Genomic DNA, 23,507 nt, shown 5'->3' with positions numbered 1-23,507 from the left:
TCTTTATCAACTTTCCCTTGACATTAAGTCTTAAATATCGTGAGTTAAGTATACTTCCATAGAGTTAATAGAAAAAATAAAAACAGCTACCTTCCATGTTGACAAGGATTTGAGAAGCAATCATTTGCATTTGTCTCACAGTGTGTTCCAAAAAACCCACTCTTGCAGTCACAGGTATAATGATTAACGCCATCAATACAATCTCCATCATGAAGACAGGGCTCTGACAGGCATTCATCTATATTTACTTCACAATCACTGCCTATGTGAGAGCAGAAATGACAAAACATGGGACCATTAAATGCAAAACCCAAAAGTTTTTTCATTATGGTAATCATCACAGAGAAATCACGACACTCTATCTGTAATGATAGTTTGACACACTGTGGCAAAAGAAAACATTTTCAAGGTTAAATATCTTTAGATCTATGGATTCTCAGGCTACTAATTTAATGTGAATGAGTAAAACAAAGCATAAACTTAATCTACCTAGAAGATTTGTGTGTAGTGTGAGGAAGTGTTTTGGTTAATATAAGTGAAGTAATGAATTGTATCCACGGTGACTGTGAATACTGATGTATTGGTCCTTGAGAGTCAAACATTTCTTAGCTATGGGAACTAAAAAAGAAATTGAAATTTTCTAAATTTTGTCCTGATTAATCAATTAATGTGTTGTCTGAGATGTTAAAATGTGATAATACTTTGGCTAAACACCTGGCATTTTCAAAGATCAAGCTGTGCATATTTATTAATCACCTACCAAGTGGCACCTCTGGGTTCAACTAGGGGTATCAAGCAAAATAAATTAAAAAAAAAAACAGTTCTTCCTGTTAGTAATTTATTGTGTCAGGAACAATATTCATAACTGAAAATATCTGAAGAATAACATAAGCAGAACAAAATAGAAAGCCAAGATTGTGTTTCAGAGTTCACACGTATAACATATTAGGAAAAAAGTAGAGGATCATATGAAGTGGTCAGGTCAGTCTAATCTTTTGCCCATGTGTCCATTTGTATTGAGTATCTACTAATGAAAATTTCATTGATCTAGGACTTACTGTTGTGCTAGGCCCTCTGCTGCAGGCACAGTAACTCAGTTAATGCTCACCTGAACTACAGGCAGATCTCATTAACCCCATCTCACTTGTGATTAAACAAGGATTCAGAGAGTGCAAGTGATGCTTCCAGATCACATATCACCAGATCAGGATTCATAGAATGTTCCCTCTGACATGTGCTTCTAATAACTGCCTTAAATGACCCACTCTGCAACTACTGTGATATGTGCATATGTTGCTGTGCTAATACTAAGGATACCAAGTGGAAAGCTTGACTCATAGCCAAGAGAAGACATTTCTAGTGGAAAAGATAAATACTTTAATAAATTATAACAAAGGATACAGTAACAAAGCAGGTGACACATGGAGACCTTTCCATGTGCCGGGTACATTAAATCTCAGAGGTTTATGACACATCGGTTATTTTCTTACTCATATTCAATCATGAGGGTGAGTTACCGATCCACTTCACATTGTTTTTACTCCAAGATCCAAGTTAAAGGAGCATGCTCAATCTGGGACTTAGATATCATTATTTGTAATGAGAAAATCACATTTCTCATTCCATTTATGTAGGGCATGACAATGTGATCTGGCTTGGACAATGAAATGTAGTGGAAAAAGTCCAACCATGCAAAATGGGGAAGGATATTTCCTCCGAGGAAATGGTAGATATTTATTCCAATAATACTAATATAGGCACATTAATCAATCAAGTCTCTTATTTGTAAATGAGCCTTACTGGGGCAATAAATTAAAACCAAGTAATGAAAATAGCCAGCACAGAGTTTGTCACATGTTTAATAGTAGATTGTCGCTCCCCGTCTTCATGGAGGAACGACACTAAACCCTGCCTAGGTTTCCTATCTGAGTCACGGCACCATTATGTCGCTCCCCCTCTTCATGGAGGAACGAAACAGGACCCTGCGTTGTTCTTTCGTCTGCTTGGCCTTCCCCGGGTTTGCTGCTGGTTCTTCCCGGGTTGGCTACCGACCCTTCCACCTCCGTGGAAGGGCGGTTCCCCCTGCCACTTTCCCCACTTCCGCGGGGGAGCGGCACACCGCTGGCCGGCTCTCTCGGGGGCTGCTCAGGTGTTCCTCATAGATGTTCCTGGTGCATGTTGTCTCTCTCCTCCTTTATAGTCCTCTTCCACCAATCCCAACTCTGCTACCCACATGCCGAGTATGCTGCTCTCCTCCAATCAGGAGCAGGTCCTACAGTTTATTGGTTGAACTGGAGGCAGCTGTGTAGAAGCTGTTTACTCCTCTCCCAGCGCCATATTGTGGGAGAGCAGATGCATAGAATAAGTCTTACTTCCAGTCCGAGTTGCTCCCCACAGTAGATCACTATCATTTTCCTAGGAAAATATCACATGTGCACTATACTTACTGAGGATTCAGGTGTTAGCAAAGGTACCACCGATCAAATCCAAATGGCCAAAAGAATCTATTTGCACAACTATGTATTTAATGTTGGCCAAATTGTGTTGAAAATATTAATTAAGGAGAAATGGAAAATATAACACAGGAGAGGGCAGAGTGAGGGGTTAAAATGTTATAACAATGGGCCAAGATGTACATAGCACTGTTCAGAGTTAAGGAGACTTGACAAGAGGCATGATACTGTATTGTCAAAAAGTTCTTTCCACTGAAGTTATATATATCTCAATTTAGCTGTAGAAAATATCAATATCATTTTAGGAAATATTTCTCCCCTTAGCTTTCTTCCATTAATGAAAATCATGGTTATAACTTCACTTTGTAAGTAGCGCTGGAGAGGATATTTTCTCAGTTTGATGTCAAAGTTCATCTGCGCCACACACATCATATTTCACTTCACCTCTCACCATTGGCTACTCAGTTATCATTCTACCTACATCCTCTTCTGTCTTCCACAGCTTTCACCTTGTTCATCCTACAGGGCCCTTGTACTTTTGTTTCTCTTGCAAGAACTTTTTTTTTACCAGATACATACACAATTCATACCTTCTTTTTCTTTAGGTTTTATTCAAATGTCACTATCTCAATGAGGCTTATTCAGACAGACTACTTGACATTGCACCCACTTTCTCACACACAAGCTTCCATTACTCTATTTTATGTTTTCTTTTGTATCCATAGCACGTAATAGCCTCCTAGTATTCTATAAAATCTATTCACAGTTTTTTTCTGTCTTCCTCTTTTACAAGATCACCACCATATCCATTTAAATATTTGTTAAAAATAAATCATTTTCTACTGTGTATGTGTTAATATTGTTTTACACATAATTTCTGTTTTTATTTTTCTGTACACTTCCATGCTTCTTTCCAACTAAAAACAAAGCTGTTCTTACAAATCTGGAAAAAATGTTGGTCCTTTTATCAGTGAGAATCAGCATCTGAGATAATGGTGACTTTGCTGATGTGCATGCCTGAAAATTTCATGGTGCCTGTGCAGCCCAGAGGAAACATTCAACAGCAGCTCTACTCTCGCTCACCTCCAAGCAGGGAAATTCCCATGATATCCAATAAAGGAATAAAGCTGTGGGGAATGTTAGATTTCAGTTCAAAATTATGCTCCATATGTAATTACCGACCCATCCAAACTTAGAGTTCCTCATATGTGCACTATAGATCAAAATATCTATGCTGTAGGGTTGGTGATACGATGCAGCAGATTAAGTCACCAACTGCAATGCTGGCATCAAAAAAGAGCACTGGTTTGAGTCCTAGCTACTTTGTCTAAAATCATGGACCCTACAAATGTGCCTGGAAAGCAGAAGACAGCCCAAGAACATGGGCCCCTGCCACCCACATGGGAGACGCAGATGCTCATAGCCTGACCCAACCCTTTATATTGTGGGCATCTGGGGAATGAACCAGCAGATGAGAGTTCTCTCTCTCTCTCTCTCTCTCTCTCACTTGCTCACCACCCCCATCAATCTACCTTTCAAATAAATAAATCTTTTTAAAAATACGTTTCAACATAAATGAGAGATGTACAGAAAGATGCACATACATATTATGGAAGGCGATATTCACACTAAATTACTATGCAACATGATCATCTATCTTCTTCACAGGATTAAAATCCAAAGGTTTTAACATTGTATCCGTCAATCCAAGCAACTAAAACACATAGTTTAGAATTTATTGGACTTTTTCAGAGTTATGTTCAAGTCTCAGTCTCAGTCCTTTGCCTACTTTGCTGATATACAAGATATTTCTTTACTGCTTGTTAATGTATCCCACATACAATTATGTGTTAGTGATACTTGTAGATTCTTTGCTTAGTTCCTTTTGATCTGGTTTGTACCACCTGCTACCTTTATCACAGCACTGTATATAATATGTAAGTAATCTAATGATTAATATTGTGGACTCCTTTGACAAGGGTAATACTATGGCAAAGATTTTATGTTTTTACTTTTATTATATATAGCCTATTCTTTTTTCCACAAATCTTGCTGCTTTGGAACTACAGTTTATGTACAAAACAATTTTCAGTTTGTAGTTATAGAATAAGACCCCTTTATTTCATTAAAAGCGCAGATAATTCCTTTTTTTTTTTTGTACAGAATGCATTGTTACCCTTAGAATTATTGGTCTTTTTATATGCCTGCTTTTAGAAAAAATTTCTTTGTCTTCCTTAATATCTACCTCTCTATTGGATATTTTTGTATTTGAATTACATATTTTTCCAAAGATAAGCCATTAAAGATTCTAAACTCAAATATATGGTCAATAAAAATTTATATCCATCAACAATTGTATAATGGATAATACACATATATAAATAGTAGATATATCTATCTGCTAATCACATTATTATAATCATATTATTAATCATCCTAGTATCTATCTTTTCTCCAACCTGTCTTCCCTTTCTTAATTTATCTCCATGTCATCTTTGCTCAACTGTCCACTGGTCAACCATACATTTTGGAAGTTTTTCAAAGTCACTATCCTCACTACTAATGCTTTTCTTTTCTTAAGTGATATCCTAACAAAATAGGACTCTTTACTGCATCCCGAATTAAATGTAGTCTCTGTAGCTTAAAACAGAATCATCTAGATCCATCTCACCTTCCTTACCCTACTATGATGACATTGACCACTTTAATCCTCTATTTTAAAATCCGATTGAATAATAGTATCACTTATGGAGATTTACAAATATAGAATGCTGAAGCCATATCTGAAGAACAGGCCTGACTAGCTATATAGTTTCTGTCTCTCATTCTTTCTCTCTGGGCTTTTTAAGTAAATAAAACAATTATCAGTTATTTTAACCCAGGGTTCATAATTTTTATTTTTGCCTCATGCAAAATGCCAAATACAATTTTAATGCAGCCAATGATTGAAATAATCTATTTATCTTAATGAATATATACAATCTGTAATAATACAGAATATGATTAAGATAATGCAATCATACATGTGAATTATCTAATTACAATAGATATAAAATAATAATATAGCATGGATTTAAGAAGCAGTGACTTTGAAAATTGAAATTGTTATCTTTCTCTATTTTGAATTACAAATAAAACAGACCCATCAAATCAAAATGAAAATTTTATACTAAGATATTTTATTACTAGCAAAAATTAGATAAAAACTATATATCAATCATCACATAAAATATTTCTATTTAGGGAGTAAAGCAAAGGCATCCTTTTTTTATTTTTTTTTATTTTTTTTTATTTTTGACAGGCAGAGTGGACAGTGAGAGAGAGAGACAGAGAGAGAAAGGTCTTCCTTTGCCGTTGGTTCACCCTCCAATGGCCGCTGCTGCAGCCGGCGCACCGCACTGATCTGATGGCAGGAGCCAGGAGCCAGGTGCTTTTCCTGGTCTCCCATGGGGTGCAGGTCCCAAGCACCTGGGCCATCCTCCACTGCACTCCCTGGCCACAGCAGAGAGCTGGCCTGGAAGAGGGGCAACCAGGACAGAATCCGGCGCCCCGACCGGGACTAGAACCCGGTGTGCCGGCGCCGCAAGGTGGAGGATTAGCCTATTGAGCCACGGCGCCGGCCAAAGGCATCCTTTAAGATATCTCAGCAAATGTGTAATCTTGTAGTTTAAGGTAGGCCAATCAACAATTTTGAGACACATTTAAATAAAGACAAAAATAAAAAGTGATCCATGTAATGAAAACTAAAGATGGCACCAAGGTTAAAATGATTAAAAAGGAAATTCAACTGATTATTTAAATTATAAATGAGAGATAAAAACAATATTGGAGAATGTAGATGGACAAAATAATCACGGAAGAATATTAAGAAAAAGGTGGAAAATATAAAAAAAGTATTCAATTAGAAATACTGTGAAGATAATACTTACAGATGAATGATTAATTTAATAAGCTTCTTAGTAAACAGAAGAGAAAAAAATGTGAACTTGGAAATAAGTTAATACACCTTATTTAAATAGAAACAACTAGGTATAAAAAAAGCAAGAAAACAGAAAGAACATGGAACAGACATGAAATACTAGAGCACCAGAGTTCCTAACCTATAATTGGAATCCCTAAAGGAAAGAGAGAAAAAACATGGCAAAATATATATAAGAAGAGATAACAGATAAGAATTTCACTAAATTAATGGAACTCTGTAGCAATGCCAGGCAGCTAGCTGTACAGGTTGTTTTGCTCTTTGGGCCACACATAGCCAGGGCTGCCATGGAATTAGAGATGTCTGCAGTGGAAAAGTTGCTATACAGTTCATGTGCTAGTTGCCAAGAGCAGATTCATAGACTATGGGGCTCTGGAAAAAGGCCATACCATATGGAATAGAGATTAATTCTAAAATTTATAAACAGTCCCTGGCATAATTCTGGTTTCTGGTACAGATGAAAAACCTGACCATGGATCATCAAAAATCCTTGTGGACGGATTCAATCCACAGTAGGACCAGCATCAGTCTATTGTCGATGGTACATCAGGAATCAGTCTGGTAGAATCAGCTTGGATAACAAGCAGCCCTTCCAATACCTAAGCACTTCTTTTACCTCAGAATCTGTAAGTGCATACTATGGTTACATGGGGACAAGATTTTTCTTATTGGCTATCTACAGGTCAAGGAGAAATTCTGAGATTAATTCTGTATTGCTTTGACTTGGTATACAGGAAAGAAGTCAAAGCAGAATTCTCTTTTGCTAGAAACTCACTCAGGTTGCAAAGGGTGGAAAACGGAAAGGTGAATCCTTCCAGCGACAAGATCTGCAGTCAGAGGATCTGGTCATTCTTTGGTTGAAATAAGAATGTCCAAGATAACCTCTTCTGGTCATGTTTATTGGGAATTCTGTATGCTTCCTGTACTTGGATGTCTCTTTCTTTCTCCAAACCCAGGAATTTTTTCTGCTAGTATAAACTTAACCAAGGATGTTACAGATCTCTACAATGAGAATTACAAAACCTTAAAGAAAGAAATAGAAGAGGATACCAAAAAATGGAAAAATCTTCCATGCTCATGGGTTGGAAGAATTAATATCATCAAAATGTCCATTCTCCCAAAAGCAATTTATAGATTCAATGCAATACCAATCAAAATACCAAAGACATTCTCTCAGATCTAGAAAAAATGATACTGAAATTCATATGGAGACACAGGAGACCTTGAATAGCTAAACCAATCTTGTACAACTAAAAGAAAGCTGGAGGCATCACAATACCAGATTTCAAGACATACTACAGGGCAGTTATAATCAAAACAGCATGGTACTGGTACAGAAACAGATGGATAGACCAATGGAACAGAATAGAAACATCAGAAATCAACCAAAACATCTACAGCCAACTTATATTTCATCAAGGATCTAAAACTAATTCCTGGAGCAAGGACAGTCTATTCAACAAATGGGGCTGAGAAAACTGGATTTCCACATGGAGAATCAAGAAGCAAGACCCTTACCTCACATTTTACACAAAAAATCCACTCAACGTGGACTACAGATCTAAACCCTCACCATCACATTATTGGAGAACATCAGAGAAACCCTGCAAGATATAGGCACAAGTAAAGATTTCTTGGAAAAGACTCAGGAAGCACAGGCAGTCAAAGCCAGAATTAACAATGAGATTACATCAAGTTGAGAAGTTTCTGTATTGCAAAAAAAACATTCAAGAAAGTGAAGAAAGAACAGACATAATGGGAAAATATTTGCAAGTTATGCAACTAATAAAGGATTAATAACTAGAATCTACAAAGAGATCAAGAATCTCCACAACACCAAAACAAACAACCCACTTAAGAGATGGGCCAAGGACCTCAATAGACATTTTTCAAAAGTGGAAATCCAAATGGCCAACAGGCACATGTAAAAATGTTCAGGATCACTAACAATCAGGGAAATGCAAATCAAAACCACAATGGGGTGTCACCTCACCCTGGTTAGAATGGCTTACATACAGAAATCAACTAACAGATTTTGGAGAGGATTTGGGACAAAGGGACACTAACCCACTGTTGGTGGGAATGCAAACTGGTAAAGCCACTATGGAAGTCAGTATGGAGATTCCTCAGAAACCTGAATATAGCCCTACCACATGACCCAGCCATACCACTCCTTGGAATTTTCCCAAAGGAAATTAAATTGGCAAATAAAAGAGCTGTCTGCACCTCAATGTTAATTGCAGCTCCATTCACAATAGCTAAGGCATGGAATCAACCTAAATGCCCATCAACAGAAGACTGGATAAAGAAATCATGGGATGGCCAGCGCCGCGGCTCACTAGGCTAATCCTCCGCCTAGCGGCGCTGGCACACCAGGTTCTAGTCCCGGTTGGGGTGCCGGATTCTGTCCCGGTTGCCCCTCTTCCAGGCCAGCTCTCTGCTGTGGCCAGGGAGTGCAGTGGAGGATGGCCCAGGTGCTTGGGCCCTGCACCCCATGGGAGACTAGGAAAAGCACCTGGCTCCTGGCTCCTGCCATCGGATCAGCGCGGTGTGCCGGCCGCAGCACGCCGGCCGCGGTGGCCATTGGAGGGTGAACCAACGGCAAAGGAAGACCTTTCTCTCTGTCTCTCTCTCTCACTGTCCACTCTGTCTGTCAAAAAATAAAAAAAAAAAAAAAATAAAAAAAAAAAAAAAAGAAAAGAAATCATGGGATATGTACTCTATAGAATACTATCCAGCAGTAGAAAAAAAATAAAATCCAGTCATTTGCAACAAAATGAGGAATCTAGAAAATATCATGCTGAGTGAAATTAGCCAGTCCCAAAGGGACAAATATCATATGTTCGCTCTGATTGGTGACAACTAACTGAGCACCTAAAAGGAAACTTGTTGAAGTGAAACAGACACCATGAGAAACGGTGACTTGATCAGCCCTTGTCCTGACTGTTGAGGAATAACTTTCTATTTTATTCCTTTCAGTACTTTTTTGTTCTACTTAATACCATTGGTTGAACTCTTTAATTAACACACAGTTTTTCTTTGGTGTTTATATTGAACTGAAAAGTGACCCCTGTTAAATATAAGAGTGCGACTAAGAGAGGGAGGAGATGTACAGTTTGGCACATGCTTACTTGGGCTTACCCATAATGGTAGAGCTAGAAACGTGCCGGGGGATTCCAACTCAGTCCCATCAATGTGGCATGTACCATTTCCCAGTGGACAGAATGGGCCATCAAAGAAGGAGATATCTTCCTCTGAAGGGAGGAGAGAACTTCCACTTTGATTATGGCCTTGTCTAAATAAGGCCAAAGTGTGTGAACTCAAGAGGTTTACATAGCTTTGGCAGCTCATGACAAGAACCTAGGGTGATTACAGATGTCATAAATAAGAGTGTCAGTTGTTAAATCAACAACGGGAATTACTGTGCACTTACTCCTCATATAGGATCTCAGTCCTTAATGTGTTGTACTATGCAAATTAACTGTAAAACTAGTACTCAAACAGTATTCTATACTTTATGTGTCTATGTGGGTGCAGTCTGTTGAAATCTTTACTTAGTATCTACTAAGTTGAACTTCTGTATATAAAGATAATTGAAAATGAATCTTGATGAAGAATGGGGTGGGAGATGGGATGGTTGAAGGTGGGAGGGAAGTTATGGAGGAAAAAGCCACTATAATCCAAATGTTGTACTTTCGAAATTTGTATTTATTAAATAAAAGTATTTTAAAAAAAGAATGTCCAAGATAAGAAGAAACATGGAGGGACTGATGAACTAGATGAAAAATATGACACACTGTGAATCAGGAATAAATGGTACTAAAACATGTATATTTAATAATTTGCTGAAGTAACTGCTATGACTATATCTTAGCTCAAATAGGAGTGCATAAGAATTATGTATTGGGGCTGGCGCTGTGGAGCAGCAGGTTAATGCCCTGGCCTGAAGCACTAGCATCCCATATAGGCACCGGTTCTAGTCCCATCTGCTTCTCTTAAGATCCAGCTCTCTGCTATGGCCTGGTAGAGCAGTAGAAGATGCAATAGAAGATGGTCCCTGTACCCATATGGGAGACCTGGAAGAAGCTCCTGACTCCTGGCTTTGATCAGCGCAGCTCCAGCTGTTGTGGCCATCTGGGGAGTGAAACAGCGGATGGAAGACCTCTCTCTCTCTGTCTTTATCAGTCTCTGTAACTCTGTCTTTTAAATAAATAAAAATAATATATCTTAAAAAATAAAAGAAGTATGTATTTAGGACACTTGTATTCATTCCTTTATACCAAAGAAAAGACATTAAATAACCACATAGAAAGAATTAAGTCATACTCTGTTAGTAGCTACCACAACAGCCCTAAAGTAGTAGCAAGAATGGCATATATGGAGGCTGTACCTAGGCCAAATGTATGGATTCCTTTTTTCCAATACAGATCAGCTACTGTTTTCACCAAATAGCCAATGTTGCAGGGATAGTGACCAAAGATATCAGCCTCTTGATGGTCAGCGGAAGACATTTTACTGAAGAACAATGATAGATTATTAGGTTTCATCCATATTCCGAGTATGGATATGACTTTTTTGCCTCTTTTTCAACAGGAGTTTGGCCAGCATCACACTAATAAAGGTCTTATGTAGTTTTGATACACAGTATAATATTTCTAATAACATCTCATCGGACCAATGTACTTAAATGATCAGAATGCCATAGCATCCACTGGTTTCATGATATATAATGCCTGCCACAAGATTCTAGGTGCAATTGTGATGCCAGGTTGCATATGATAACATGCAAATATGGGACACTAATAGGTAGGACCCAATATACATTCTCAATCAATGATGATTATGTTATGATCCATCCCCAACAGTCATAAAACATGAAATTAGGAAAGATGTGATAAAATTATCAGTGGCCCCATCTCATCATTCTTTGTGAACAGTTAAATAATTTGTATTTTTAACTCCTAAAACACAGGCTCTGTGGATCTAGAGGTTCTTGTTGCCCGAGGAGGTGTTCCTACACTGGAGAATACCATAGAGCCCCTCTTTGAAATGTATAGCTCTGTGGACTCCTTGTGTAATAATCAGGCAAGGAATGAAGTTCTTTATAGGATCTATGGACTGAAGATATACACACACACACACACATACACACACCCCAAAATTCACAAGTTGAAAGCCCAACCTGAAAAGTGATGCTACTAAGAGGTGGAAATTTTGTCAGGATGATCAGACCATAAGAGCAGAGACCTCATGAATTAACTTAGTCCCCTTATAAAATTGTCCCAATGGAGCCATACACCACTTGTCCTTCTACCATGTGAAGCAACAGACAGAAGGTGCCAGTGATGAACCAGAAAGTGGTCCTTCCCAGACACCAAATATACTGCTGCCATAATCTTAACTTTTCTAGGCTCCACATTTTTTGGAAAACATCATGCTGAGTGAATTAAGCCAGTCCCAAAGGGACAAATATCATATGTTCTCCCTGATTGGCGACAACTAACTGAGCACCAAAGCGGAAACTTGTTGAAGTGAAATGGACACTGTGAGAAACAGTGACTTGATCAGCTCTTGTCCTGACGGTTGATGTACAATGTAATACTTTATCCATTTTAGTATTTTGTTTTTGTTCTAGTACCATTGGTTGAACTCTGTAATTAACACACAATTGTTCTTAGGTGTTTAAATTTTAACTGAAAAGTGATCCCTGTTAGGAATTTGGAAAACATTATGCTGAGTGAAATAAGCCAATCCCAAAGGGACAAATACCACTTGTTCTCCTTGATAGGTGACAACTAACTGAGCACCAAAAAGGAAACCTGTTAAAGTGAAATGAACACTATGAGAAACGGTGACTTGATCAGCCTTCACCCTGACTGTTGATGAGCAGCTTAATATGTTATCCCTCTTAGTATTTTTTTTGTTTGTTCTACTTAATACTTTTGGTTGAATACTGTAATCAATACACAATTCTTCTTAAGTGTTGAAACTTAACTGAAAAGTGATCACTGTTAAATATAAGAGTGGGAATAAGAGAGGGAAGAGATGTGCAATTCGGGACATGCTCAAGCTGACTTGATTCAAACGGTGGAGTTAGAAACATACCTGGGGATTCTAATTCAATCCCATCAAGGTGGCATGTACCAATGCCATCTCACTAGTCCCAGTGATTAATTTCTGTTCAAAACTGATCATAATGATAGGACTAAGAACCAAAGGGATCACATAAACAAGAATAGTGTCTGCAAATACTAGCTGATAGAATCATAAAGGGAGAGAATGAGCCAACATGGGAAGTGAGATACACAGCAGACCCATAGAATGGCAGATGTCCTAACGGCACTCTGGCCTCATAATTAGCCCTTGAGGCATGCGGATCCGGCTGAAATGCCCATGAGAGTATTTCAGGCATGGAAAGCCAAGACACTCTGGGGAAAAAAAAAAAAAAACCTAAATGAAAGCTCTCCACGAGTGAGATCCCAGTGGAAAGAATGGGTCATCAAAGAAGGAGGTACCTTTCTCTGAAGGGAGGAGAGAACTTCCACTTTGACCATGGCCTTGTCTAAAAATGATCAGAGTCAGTGAACTCAGGGAGCTTCCATAGCCTTGGCAGCTCATGACAAGAGCCTAGGGTGATTACTGATGCCATAAACAAGAGTGCCAATTTGTTAAGTCAACAACAGGAGTCACTGTGCACTTACTCCTCATGTAGGATCCTTGTCCTTAGTGTGCTGTACATTGAGATTTAATGCTATAACTAGTACTCAAACAGTATTTTTCACTTTTTGTTTCTGCGTGGGAGCAAACTGTTGAAATCTTTACTTAATGTATGCTAAACTGATCTTCTGTGTATAAAGAGAAACGAAAATGAATCTTGATGTGAATGGAAGGGGAGAAGGAGCAGGAAAGGGGAGGGTTGTGGGTGGGAGGGACGTTATGGGGGGGAAGCCATTGTAATCCATATTCTGTACTTTGGAAATTTATATTCATTAAATAAAAGTTAAAAAAATTTAAAAAAAAGAAATAAATGTACATTATTTTAAAGCACCCAGTCTATGATATGAAGTTAACAGTCCCAATGAACTAAGCTACAGGGGTAACTGATGCTGATGATCAGGAGGAAGTAGATGTTATTACAAAATAGGGGCAGGGATGAATACTGGCAATAAGGTATTATAATTTGCTAGGAAATGAACAAACATAGACGTCATAGGATACCAGATCTTTCAGGCATAAATTCACAGGTTACCTCACTTGGTAAACTACAATACTAGCACATCCGCTAATTAAAGATGAATGTACTATACATTGCACAATAGAGGAGGAAGATGGGTATCAGCTGTAGTACCAAGAGCAGCTTCAGTGATAGAAAATGTACTTCTTTCATGGAAAAGATTCTTTGCCCAAGCACATAACTAGGAAACAAATTTGAATTTAGGGGATCAGCATCCAGGTAAGCTATATTTTTCTTAAATTGGATATATCCAAATAGCACACACTGGGTTGACTGTAGAAGATAAAATGATTAAAATCCCAGAAACCCATTCAGAACAGAAGCATACATGTCCCTTAAACATTGGAGGAACTCACAGATATTTTTTCCCTAGAAATGAATTTTCCTTGCCAAAAGGGGACTGCTTTGCCTAAATTTAGACTCTCTTCACTGGTTGTTGTGGAGTATATAAAAATGACTCAATTTGGATAAACTAATGGGCCATCCCTACTTATGGGTCCCATGAGAGATTGACTAAGGCTGCTGTTATGACTACATCTTAGCTCAACATCATTTTCCAAGCCCTGCTTCTCTTTCTCCCCCACAGATGTTATTATTGAGATCATTCTGCAGCGAGTCACCTCAGTGCAAATCCTGGAAGGTCTTATCTAAGAAAATTTGTCATGAGCTGAAGTTTTTCCTTAGGAACAGTTTTAAGTTTTTGGTCATAAACAGAAATATTTTAAGTAAATAAATTGTGGTTATAGGAAAAATAGCGTTATTAAAAAGAATGACTATGTCAGTGCAGGATATATTAAGCATTGTATTAAACAAGTATGCATTAAGCATTTTAATTAACAATGAATTTGCTAATATTATCATTGTTTGAAAAGATTTTATGAAAACATTATATAACCCATGACTATTACCAAAGCTCAAGGAACTTTCACTGATGCTTAATTTTTGTGTCTATAAATATCCTAGGATTAGATAGAGGCTATTAAAGTTCATTAAAGTAGTCCTAGAGCTTTGAACAGAGGATAAACATCAAAAAATATATGAAGATAAAATGAAGATGATAAAGATGTTCATTTAGATCTTATCTTTTCTCAGTTTCCTACACCTCCTTTATGAAAAGAATAGGGGCAACTCCTCAATATCAGGCTATAATTAAGTGAAGTCTTCTTTATCTCCAGACTTCATTATCACCCTCTCCCTCTCCTGCCCGCTCTCCTTCCTCTCCTTCTCTCTGTCCCTTACGGGTTAAACGTACACAGGAGAAACCCTGGAAACCACATGACTGTATACCAGACATCCTAACAGAGGAGATACCCACAGTCTTCACAAAGTTGGAATCTGCTTGCAGGGCTTTCTGGAGTCTGCACAGCAGCTTTGCTTTAGAGAAGGAACTCACATTTTTCTGCCCTAACCTCCTTGAAGCCAACCTGCTACAGTAGAGTGCCATTTTCATAATGGAGTCACAGTTAGAACTGGCTCTGCTTAGGGGGCAGAAGCCACGATATATCCACCCCCCGGGGACCTCAAAAAAATCTAACACTTGCACACAAAAGGCTGCTACCTTAAACACTCAACAAGAATTTTAAAGATTCAAGGAACCATGCAATAGTGACTCAATATCTAAGCATACCACCAGGTAATGGTAGTCTGGCACAGCAGGTTATTGCTGACCTTAAGACCTGAGGAAGGGGCTAGCACAGTGGTGTAGCAGGTAAAGCTGCCGTCTGCAGTGCCGGCACCCATATGGTTGCCAGTTTGAGTCCTGCTGCTTCACTTCTGAAACAGCTCTCTGTTATGTCCTGGGAAAGCAATAGAAGATGGGCCCCTGCACCCACATGGGAGACCTGGTAGAAGCTCCTGGCTCCTGGCTTCGGATCAGATCGGCCCAGCTCTGGCTGTTGGGGCCATTTGCAGAGTGAACCAGCAGATGGAAAATAAAAATTTCTTCCTTTCCCACTCCCTCTCCCTCTGTGTAACTTTATTTTTCAGATAAATAAAAAAAAAATCTTAAAAAAAGTCCTGAAGAAGGAAGACACTTTCGCAGTACAGCCTGAACCTTTACCTCGCACTCAATGCAGGGGCACAGGAAGCATACAAATGCAAGAAAGAATGACATCCATAAGGGAATACTCTAGTTCTCCAGAAATGGAACGCAAGTAAAGGAAATCACAGAATGTCCAAAAAGGAATTCAAAATAGACACTAAGAAAACTCAGCAAAATGCAAGAGAATTTGATTAAGCAATTCAAGAAAAAGAAGCAATTTATAATCTAAAAGAGAAACCCAATAGTCAGATATCATAAGAACCAAACAGCCATGAAATAAAAGTACAGTTTATAGCAACAAAACTGTACCAACAAAAAAATAGAACTTCTCAACCTAAAGAAAGGTATTTTGAAATAAATTGTAAAGGCAAAAAAGGAAATGTACAAGAAAGGTGAACAACCTACCAGATATAAGCAGCTCCAAAAAGTGATTACACTTTTACATTTTAGCAATTCCAAAAGGAAAATAAAAGGAAAAGTAATATGAATCCTATTTAATGAAATGATAACTGCAGTTTCCTATGTATTGAAAGACAAATGGGCATCCAGATCTAGGAGACTCAGAGTACACCAAATAGACCCAATTAATAAGGCCCTCTCTGCAGAAAGTCCAAGACAAATAGACAGTTATAGAAACAACAAAATCATCAAGTCATCTACAAGGGAATCTTGTATCAGAATTGAAGCATAGGGGCCAGTGCTGTGACGCAGTGGTTAAACACCCAGCCTGCAATGCCAGCATCCAATAGGGGTGCCAGTTTGAGTCCCTGCTTCTCTGCTTCCAATCCAGCTTTCTGCTATGGCCCTGGAAAGCAGCAGAAGATGGCCAAACTCCTTGGGCTCCTGCACCTGCGTTGGAGTCCTGGAAGAAGCTCCTGGCTCCAGATTAGCTCAGCTCTGGCTGTTGTGGCTATTTGGGAAGTGAACCAATGGAATGGAAGACCTCTCTCTCTTGCTCTGGCTCTGGCTCTGGCTCTGGCTCTGGTTCTACCTCTCCCCTCTCCCTGTAACTCTTTCAAATAAACATTTTTTTTTGACAGGCAGAGTGGACAGTGAGAGAGAGAGACAGAGAGAAAGGTCTTCCTTTTGCCATTGGTTCACCCTTCAATGGCCACCGCGGCCAGCATGCTGCGGCCAGCGCACCGCGGTTCAGCATAAGTTTTAAAGGACAAAGTATATAGGGTGATGTATTCAAAGTCCTGTAAGCAATAAAAGAGAACACATTAAACCAAGAATATTATATAGAGTGAGGCTGTCTAAGAAAAAATAAGCCTTTCCTTGATAAGCAAGAATGAATATATTCAGCAATTTATCTCTACTAGACAGGCCCTACAAAAAATTCTTAAGGTGGTTCTATATTTGGAGGTGAGAAAATAATAATATCATGCAGATCCTTGAAAGCAGTAGGTAATGATTCAAGTAGTTGGATCCTTGCCACCTACATGGGAAAACTGCATTGAGTTCCCAGTCCTTAACTTTGACCTGGCCCAGTCTTGCCCATGGTAGGCATTTGGGGAGCTGATAAATGGTTGGGATCTTGCTCTGTCTCTCTCCTGCTGCTCTCTGTTTCTCATTTTTTCTTAATGGTTAAGGAATAAAGTTAACTAGCAAATTAGTCACACAAATGAAAAATATAAAAGAATCAAACCTCATCATATCCGAAAATCACCAACTACTAAAAAAAACAAACATTATAGAAAAAACAAGAAAAAATAACAAAAATTAAGAGTGAACTCTTAATAATTAAAAGGAAACTAATTAAATTCCCAATATAGAGTTATGAGTTGGTCAAATATTTACAAATATATACAAAAGATCATCCAACTATTGGCTGAAAAAAGAAATATGTTTTACCAGCAATGTGTTACACAAAAGTGAAGGAATGGAAAATGATGTTCCACTCAAATGGAAACTAAAACTAAGCTGGAATACCTATAGTTATTTCAGACAAAGTAGACTTTAAGTCAACAACAATAAAAAGATGAATTACACTATGTAATGATCAATTCAATAAGAACAATTGAAAATTATAAAATATATGGCCCCATTGCCATGGTAATCAATAAAGCAAACATTATTAAATTTGAAGGATAGACTCAATACATTATTAGTTGGGGACTTCAACACCCCAATTTCATCAATGGACAGATCGTACAGACATAAAATCAATAAAGATATGTCAGATTTTAACTATTGTAGAGAACAAAGAGACCTATCAAACATTTCTAGAATACTTCTTTCAGATGCTGTTTAAACATTCTTCTCACCAGAACACAGAGCATTCTTCAGGGCAGAATGTTTCTTAGACCACAAATCAAGGCACAGAAAATTTTAAAGTATTGAAATCACACCATGTATTTATTCTCACCAGAAGAGAATAAAACTAGAAATAAATCACAAGAACAATGGAAATTCAGCAAATTGAACAGAAATTTTCTGAATAAGCAAATAGCCATGTATAAATTTTAAGAAATGAAACATTTTTCAAAACAAGTGAAAGTGAAAACGCAGCATAGCACACCTGTGAAATCTAGCAAAAGCATAACTAAGAGGGAACGTTATAGCCTTAAGCACCTACATTAAAAAAAAAAAAAAAAAGAAAACTTCAAATATAGAATCTGGGAATATGCTTCAAAGATCTAGAAATTGAGAAATAAAAAAATTCATAGAAGAAAAAAATTAGAACAAAAAAAAGTGAAATCGAGACCCAAAAAAACGTACATGCTGGCTGGAGCTGTAGTGTAGTGGATAAACCACCGCTGGCAATGCCAGCATCCCGTTTGCATGCAAGTCTATATTCTGCTTCCTCCACTCCCAATCCAGCTCCCAGCTAATGACCAGATAAAAGCAGCAGAAGATGGCCTGAGAGACCCAAATGAAATTCCTGGCTCCTGGCTTCTATTACATCTGGGCAGTAAATTAGTTGATAAAAGATTTGTCTCTCTCTGTCTCTCCCTCTCTCTCTGTAACACGACTTTCAAAATAAATAAATAAATATTTCAAAAACATTAAAACATTTGGGTTTTTTTGAAAAGAATATTGAAAAGACTGTAGATAAAATAACAAAGGAAAAATGATAGAAAATAAACAATTTTATACATGAAAATAGACATTACAACTGATATCACAGAAACACAAAAGAAACTACTGTCTGCATTTATATTTATGTTTGTCAAATTGGCAAAACTAGAAGATTTGCATTAATTTCTGGATGCGTATAACCTACCAAAAGCACATTAATTGGACACAGAAAATATCTACAGCTCAAGGACATGTTCACAGGATTAAGGTAGTGAGTAAAAGTTACACTAAAATTTTAGCACCTGATGATGTCATAACCAAAATCTACAAAACATTTAATGAGCTCCAATTCTTCATAACCTATTCAGAATTTCAAAAAGATGTAACTCTATCAAAATCATTCCAGAATGCCAGCATTATGCTGATAATAAAACCACACGCACACACAATAAAAACAAAAACAGGTCAATAGCCTCAATGAAGAAGATGTAAAAATTCTCAACAATGTATTAGCTACCTGAACCCAAAAGCACATTTAGAATATACATATACAAGTAACTCAAATATCTCAGTAGCAAACAAAAAATAATAATCTAATTTAAAAATGGGTGGAATATCTGCATTAGCATTTCTCAAAAGACATGCAAATGGACAACAAATATATTAAAGGATATTCAACATCATTAATCATCAGAAAAAGGCAAAAATCGCCATGAGATATCTTTTCACTCTTCGTAGTATGACTATTACCAAATGGAAAAAAGTGTTGCTGAAGATGCAAAGAAAGGGGAATCTTTACCCACTGTTATAGAGATGTAAATAAGTACACTTATAATGGAAAACAATGTGGGGCTGGCACTTGGCTCACTAGGCTAATCCTCCACCTTGCGGCGCCTGCACACCCGGTTCTAGTCCCGGTCGGGGCGCCAGATTCTGTCCTGGTTGCCCCTCTTCCAGGCCAGTTCTCTGCTGTGGCCAGGGAGTGCAGTGGAGGATGGCCCAGGTGCTTGGGCCCTGCACCCCATGGGAGACCAGGAGAAGTACCTGGCTCCTGCCATTGGATCAGTGTGGTGCGCCGGCCGCAGCATGCCGGCCACGGCGGCCATTGGAGGGTGAACCAACGGCAAAGGAAGACCTTTCTCTCTGTCTCTCTCTCTCACTGTCCACTCTGCCTGTCAAAAAAAAAAAAAAAAAGAAAAAAAAAGAAAAAAGAAAACAATGTGGCGATTCCTCAAAATTTTTCTTAAAAGTGACATAAACTAGTATTCTTTGGGGTATACATATACAGGAAATGAAGAGACATCTTGAATCCTGTTGACTGTAGTACTTCTCACAAATAAATCTGTCAGCTGGTGAATAAAGAACATGTGGATTATTTGCACTATGGAATATTCTTCAAGTTCTAACAAGAATGGAATTATGTCAGGTGCAACAGCATGTTGTGAGCATGAAGACCCTATGTTCAGTGAAACAAATGAGGCACAAAAAGACAAATACCACGTAATATCATCATTTCTGCAATCTAAAACAATCTGATTTACTAGAAGGAGAAAGTAGAATGGTGACTATCAGATTCTGGTACAGTAAAGGTGAGACGGGGATGAGAAGATATCCTACAACAAGTAGAATGATATGCAGAACACTGGAGAAACCTGTAGTCTTGTCTTGCTCTGCACAGTGACTAGTTAACAATAATATAACAATAATATATCTCCCAGATTTTTGCTTGTTCCAGCAACTAGGGATTTACATGAGACACAGGAATATTAGGGCAATCACTTATCAAATCAGCCATTACATTATTTTATTATCACCTCAAAAGATAAGCATATGAATAGAACATGTTTCTCACACCTGTGAGCACAGCTTTAATTTTTGAGTCTCACTTGATTGTGATATAAATATTAATTAAACTCAGAAATGAATTAATGTGTTTTAGTAGCCCAAGCATCTTCCACTGCTTTCTCATGCCATAAGCAGAGAGCTGGATGAGAAGACAACCCAGCTAGGACACAAACTGGTGACAATACGGGATGTCTTCACTGCAGACTGAGGCTTAACCTACTATGCCGCAGTGTTGGTCCCAAAATATAAATTAAAGACTAGAATTCTTTCTTTACTAATTAAAATAAAAGTAAGATTAAAAGATCTACGATTGTGTGCTTGCAAGCTGACAAACAACATCACTTTCTGGAGTCCTGGGGCTCTGAGCCGTTAGTGTGACATTTTTGCAATATATATTTCTCTCATTTCTTACAATTATATCAAGAAATATAATTTCTTACAATTATATCAAGAAACTAGAGATCAATGAATAGCTGAAATGTTTAATCCTTCATTTGAAGGGGTCCCAAAACATGATGTGGATGAAATGTAAAGATTTCATTAACCCTATGCCCTTCAAATTATGCATAGTCACATTCTGATATAAAAACCTATGAAGTCACATTCAGGCAATCAAACACATCAAAGAGAAACATTGTGGAAAGCAAAGAAGTCCTGCCAGCCACTCATTCAAATACATGAATCCACACATTAGAGTGGAAACTAAATGTTCTTTATGAGAACCAAAAAGAGACCTGCAAATTTGGAAGCAACTTAGATACTTTTTTTTTAAAGTAAAAGTAACTTCAAAGTTATAAATACAACATTAGACACAAAACATCAAAATAATTCCTTCTAAGTGAAGTGCCTAGAGTTTAAAATTAACACCACAGTAAATTCAGCTTTACTCGCCACTATTCTTAATATAGAATAGAATAGAAAAAAATGGAAAACTTTCATATTAATAAAATTTAATTGTATTCTCTCCGCCTAATTTAAAATTTACTTAAGTAGGAAGCATACTTTAAAGATTAAGTAAAAATAAATGGGGGTTAATTCACAGCATTTGATTCAATCCAGGGAGTTTTATGAGAGCATTCATTACTGAACATTCAAATACTTTCATATTTGTTTTGGGAAATTTTACTTTATGTTATAAAAAAATATATGTCAAAGCTAGAGGCAACAGGTGCAGTAATATCACAATTTTATCAGTCTAGTTTTGAATCAATTAAAGATGTTAGGGTGATGATAATAATAAATACAAGTAATATAAAAGACATCTCTATTTCCTTTTTTTTTTTTTTTTTTTTTTTTTTTGACAGGCAGAGTGGACAGTGAGAGAGAGAGACAGAGAGAAAGGTCTTCCTTTTGCCGTTGGTTCACCCTCCAATGGCTGCCGCTGCAGCCGGCGCACCGCGCTGATCCTGGCAGGAGCCAGGAGCCAGGTGCTTTTCCTGGTCTCCCATGGGGTGCAGGGCCCAAGCACCTGGGCCATCCTCCACTGCACTCCCTGGCCATAGCAGAGAGCTGGCCTGGAAGAGGGGCGACCGGGACAGAATCCGGCGCCCCAACCGGGACTAGAACCCGGTGTGCCGGCGCCGCAAGGTGGAGGATTAGCCTATTGAGCCACGGCGCCGGCCCTCTATTTCCTTTTGATTATAATAAAGCACCTTTTATTCCTTTGTTTTATAGAGAAAGCATTTAAAAATTTTTAAAGTTGGGTTAATAAAAGTAACCAGTAATTTCTCTAATCTCATATTCCTATGAATTTCTATATTAATTTTAGTGTTTTATTTTTACCCACATGTATCCGTCCATAAATACATTGGGACTTTAGCAATGCAAGAAGAATCAATATCTATACAAGAATATGTTGTGAGATTTTTTTTCCCATCTTGTGACCTTTTCTTCAATCCTACTGTTGTTATCATTATAAAACATATACATTTTTTCATGAACAATGAACTATCCTTATAATCATAGTCACTTAAAATATCTTTTTACTCTTATGAAAATTAACCATTGTTTAAGAAGATATTTATATATTTATTTATTTGAACATCATGATGACAGAGAGAGGGAGAGGTGGAAAAGAGAGAGAGAAAAGGAGAGAGAAGGAGATCATCCTTCTAATGTTCCACTCTCCAAATACCTGCAACAGCTAGGGCTGAGTCTTGCTAAAGCCAGGAGCCAAGAATTCTGTATAGGTCTCCCACAGTGGCTTAAAGGGGTCCAGCTACTTCAGCTATTCTTCACTTCCTTCCCAGATGAACTAGCAGGAAACTTGATCAGATGGGGAGGAGGCAGAAGTCAATGCCAGGTACTTCAATAAGGGGTGTGGGCACTCCAGGTGGCAGCCTGTCCCATCCTGACACGAAGTCTGTTTGCTAATGAAGAGTTTTGTGCATACACACACTTATTTATCCTTTTGTTTTTATTTTTTTGGTTTTTTTTTTGTTTTTTTTTTTTTGTTTTTTTTTACTTCATAATTTATGGAAGGGGAAATTTCTTCTAGGAGAAGCTGCTGTGCCAAACAGAAGAATATGTAACTTCACCAATGTTTACCTCTCTAGCAGGCCATGACATCAAAATTAACACAGTGAGGCATAATTATTCAGCACATAAATAGATACTTCTAAAGTCAACAAAAATTAATTTAGGTGAAGATGCTATCAAAGGATCACCCACTTACATTTCTGATTGACCTGATATTGTAAGAAAAAGAAATTAAAATGTAGAAAATGACATAATTTGGTTAACAACTTACATAAGTGTAGAAAACATTTAATGTGATAAGAGATGAACATGGCCAGCGCCGCGGCTCAATAGGCTAATCCTCCACCTTGCGGCGCTGGCACACCGGGTTCTAGTCCCGGTCAGGGCTCCGGATTCTGTCCCGGTTGCCCCTCTTCCAGGCCAGCTCTCTGCTGTGGCCCGGGAGTGCAGTGGAGG

At 37.9% G+C, this 23,507-nt stretch overlaps 1 protein-coding gene across 1 annotated transcript in view; it reads right to left on the bottom strand.

Annotated features, from left to right (window-relative positions):
* The window catches only part of EYS (EGF-like photoreceptor maintenance factor), a 1,804,868-nt gene that overhangs the window by 1,165,041 nt on the left and 616,320 nt on the right, over positions 1-23,507 (bottom strand). The window contains 1 exon segment of the mRNA XM_089333540.1: positions 91-262. Within this exon segment, the coding sequence (XP_089189666.1) occupies positions 91-262 (172 nt within the window).

The sequence above is a fragment of the Oryctolagus cuniculus genome, chromosome 5 (assembly GCF_051225735.1).
Source record: "Oryctolagus cuniculus isolate XC-2025 breed Fujian yellow rabbit chromosome 5, ASM5122573v1, whole genome shotgun sequence".
NCBI lineage: Eukaryota > Metazoa > Chordata > Mammalia > Lagomorpha > Leporidae > Oryctolagus > Oryctolagus cuniculus.
This window is presented reverse-complemented; position numbering and strand designations above follow the sequence as displayed.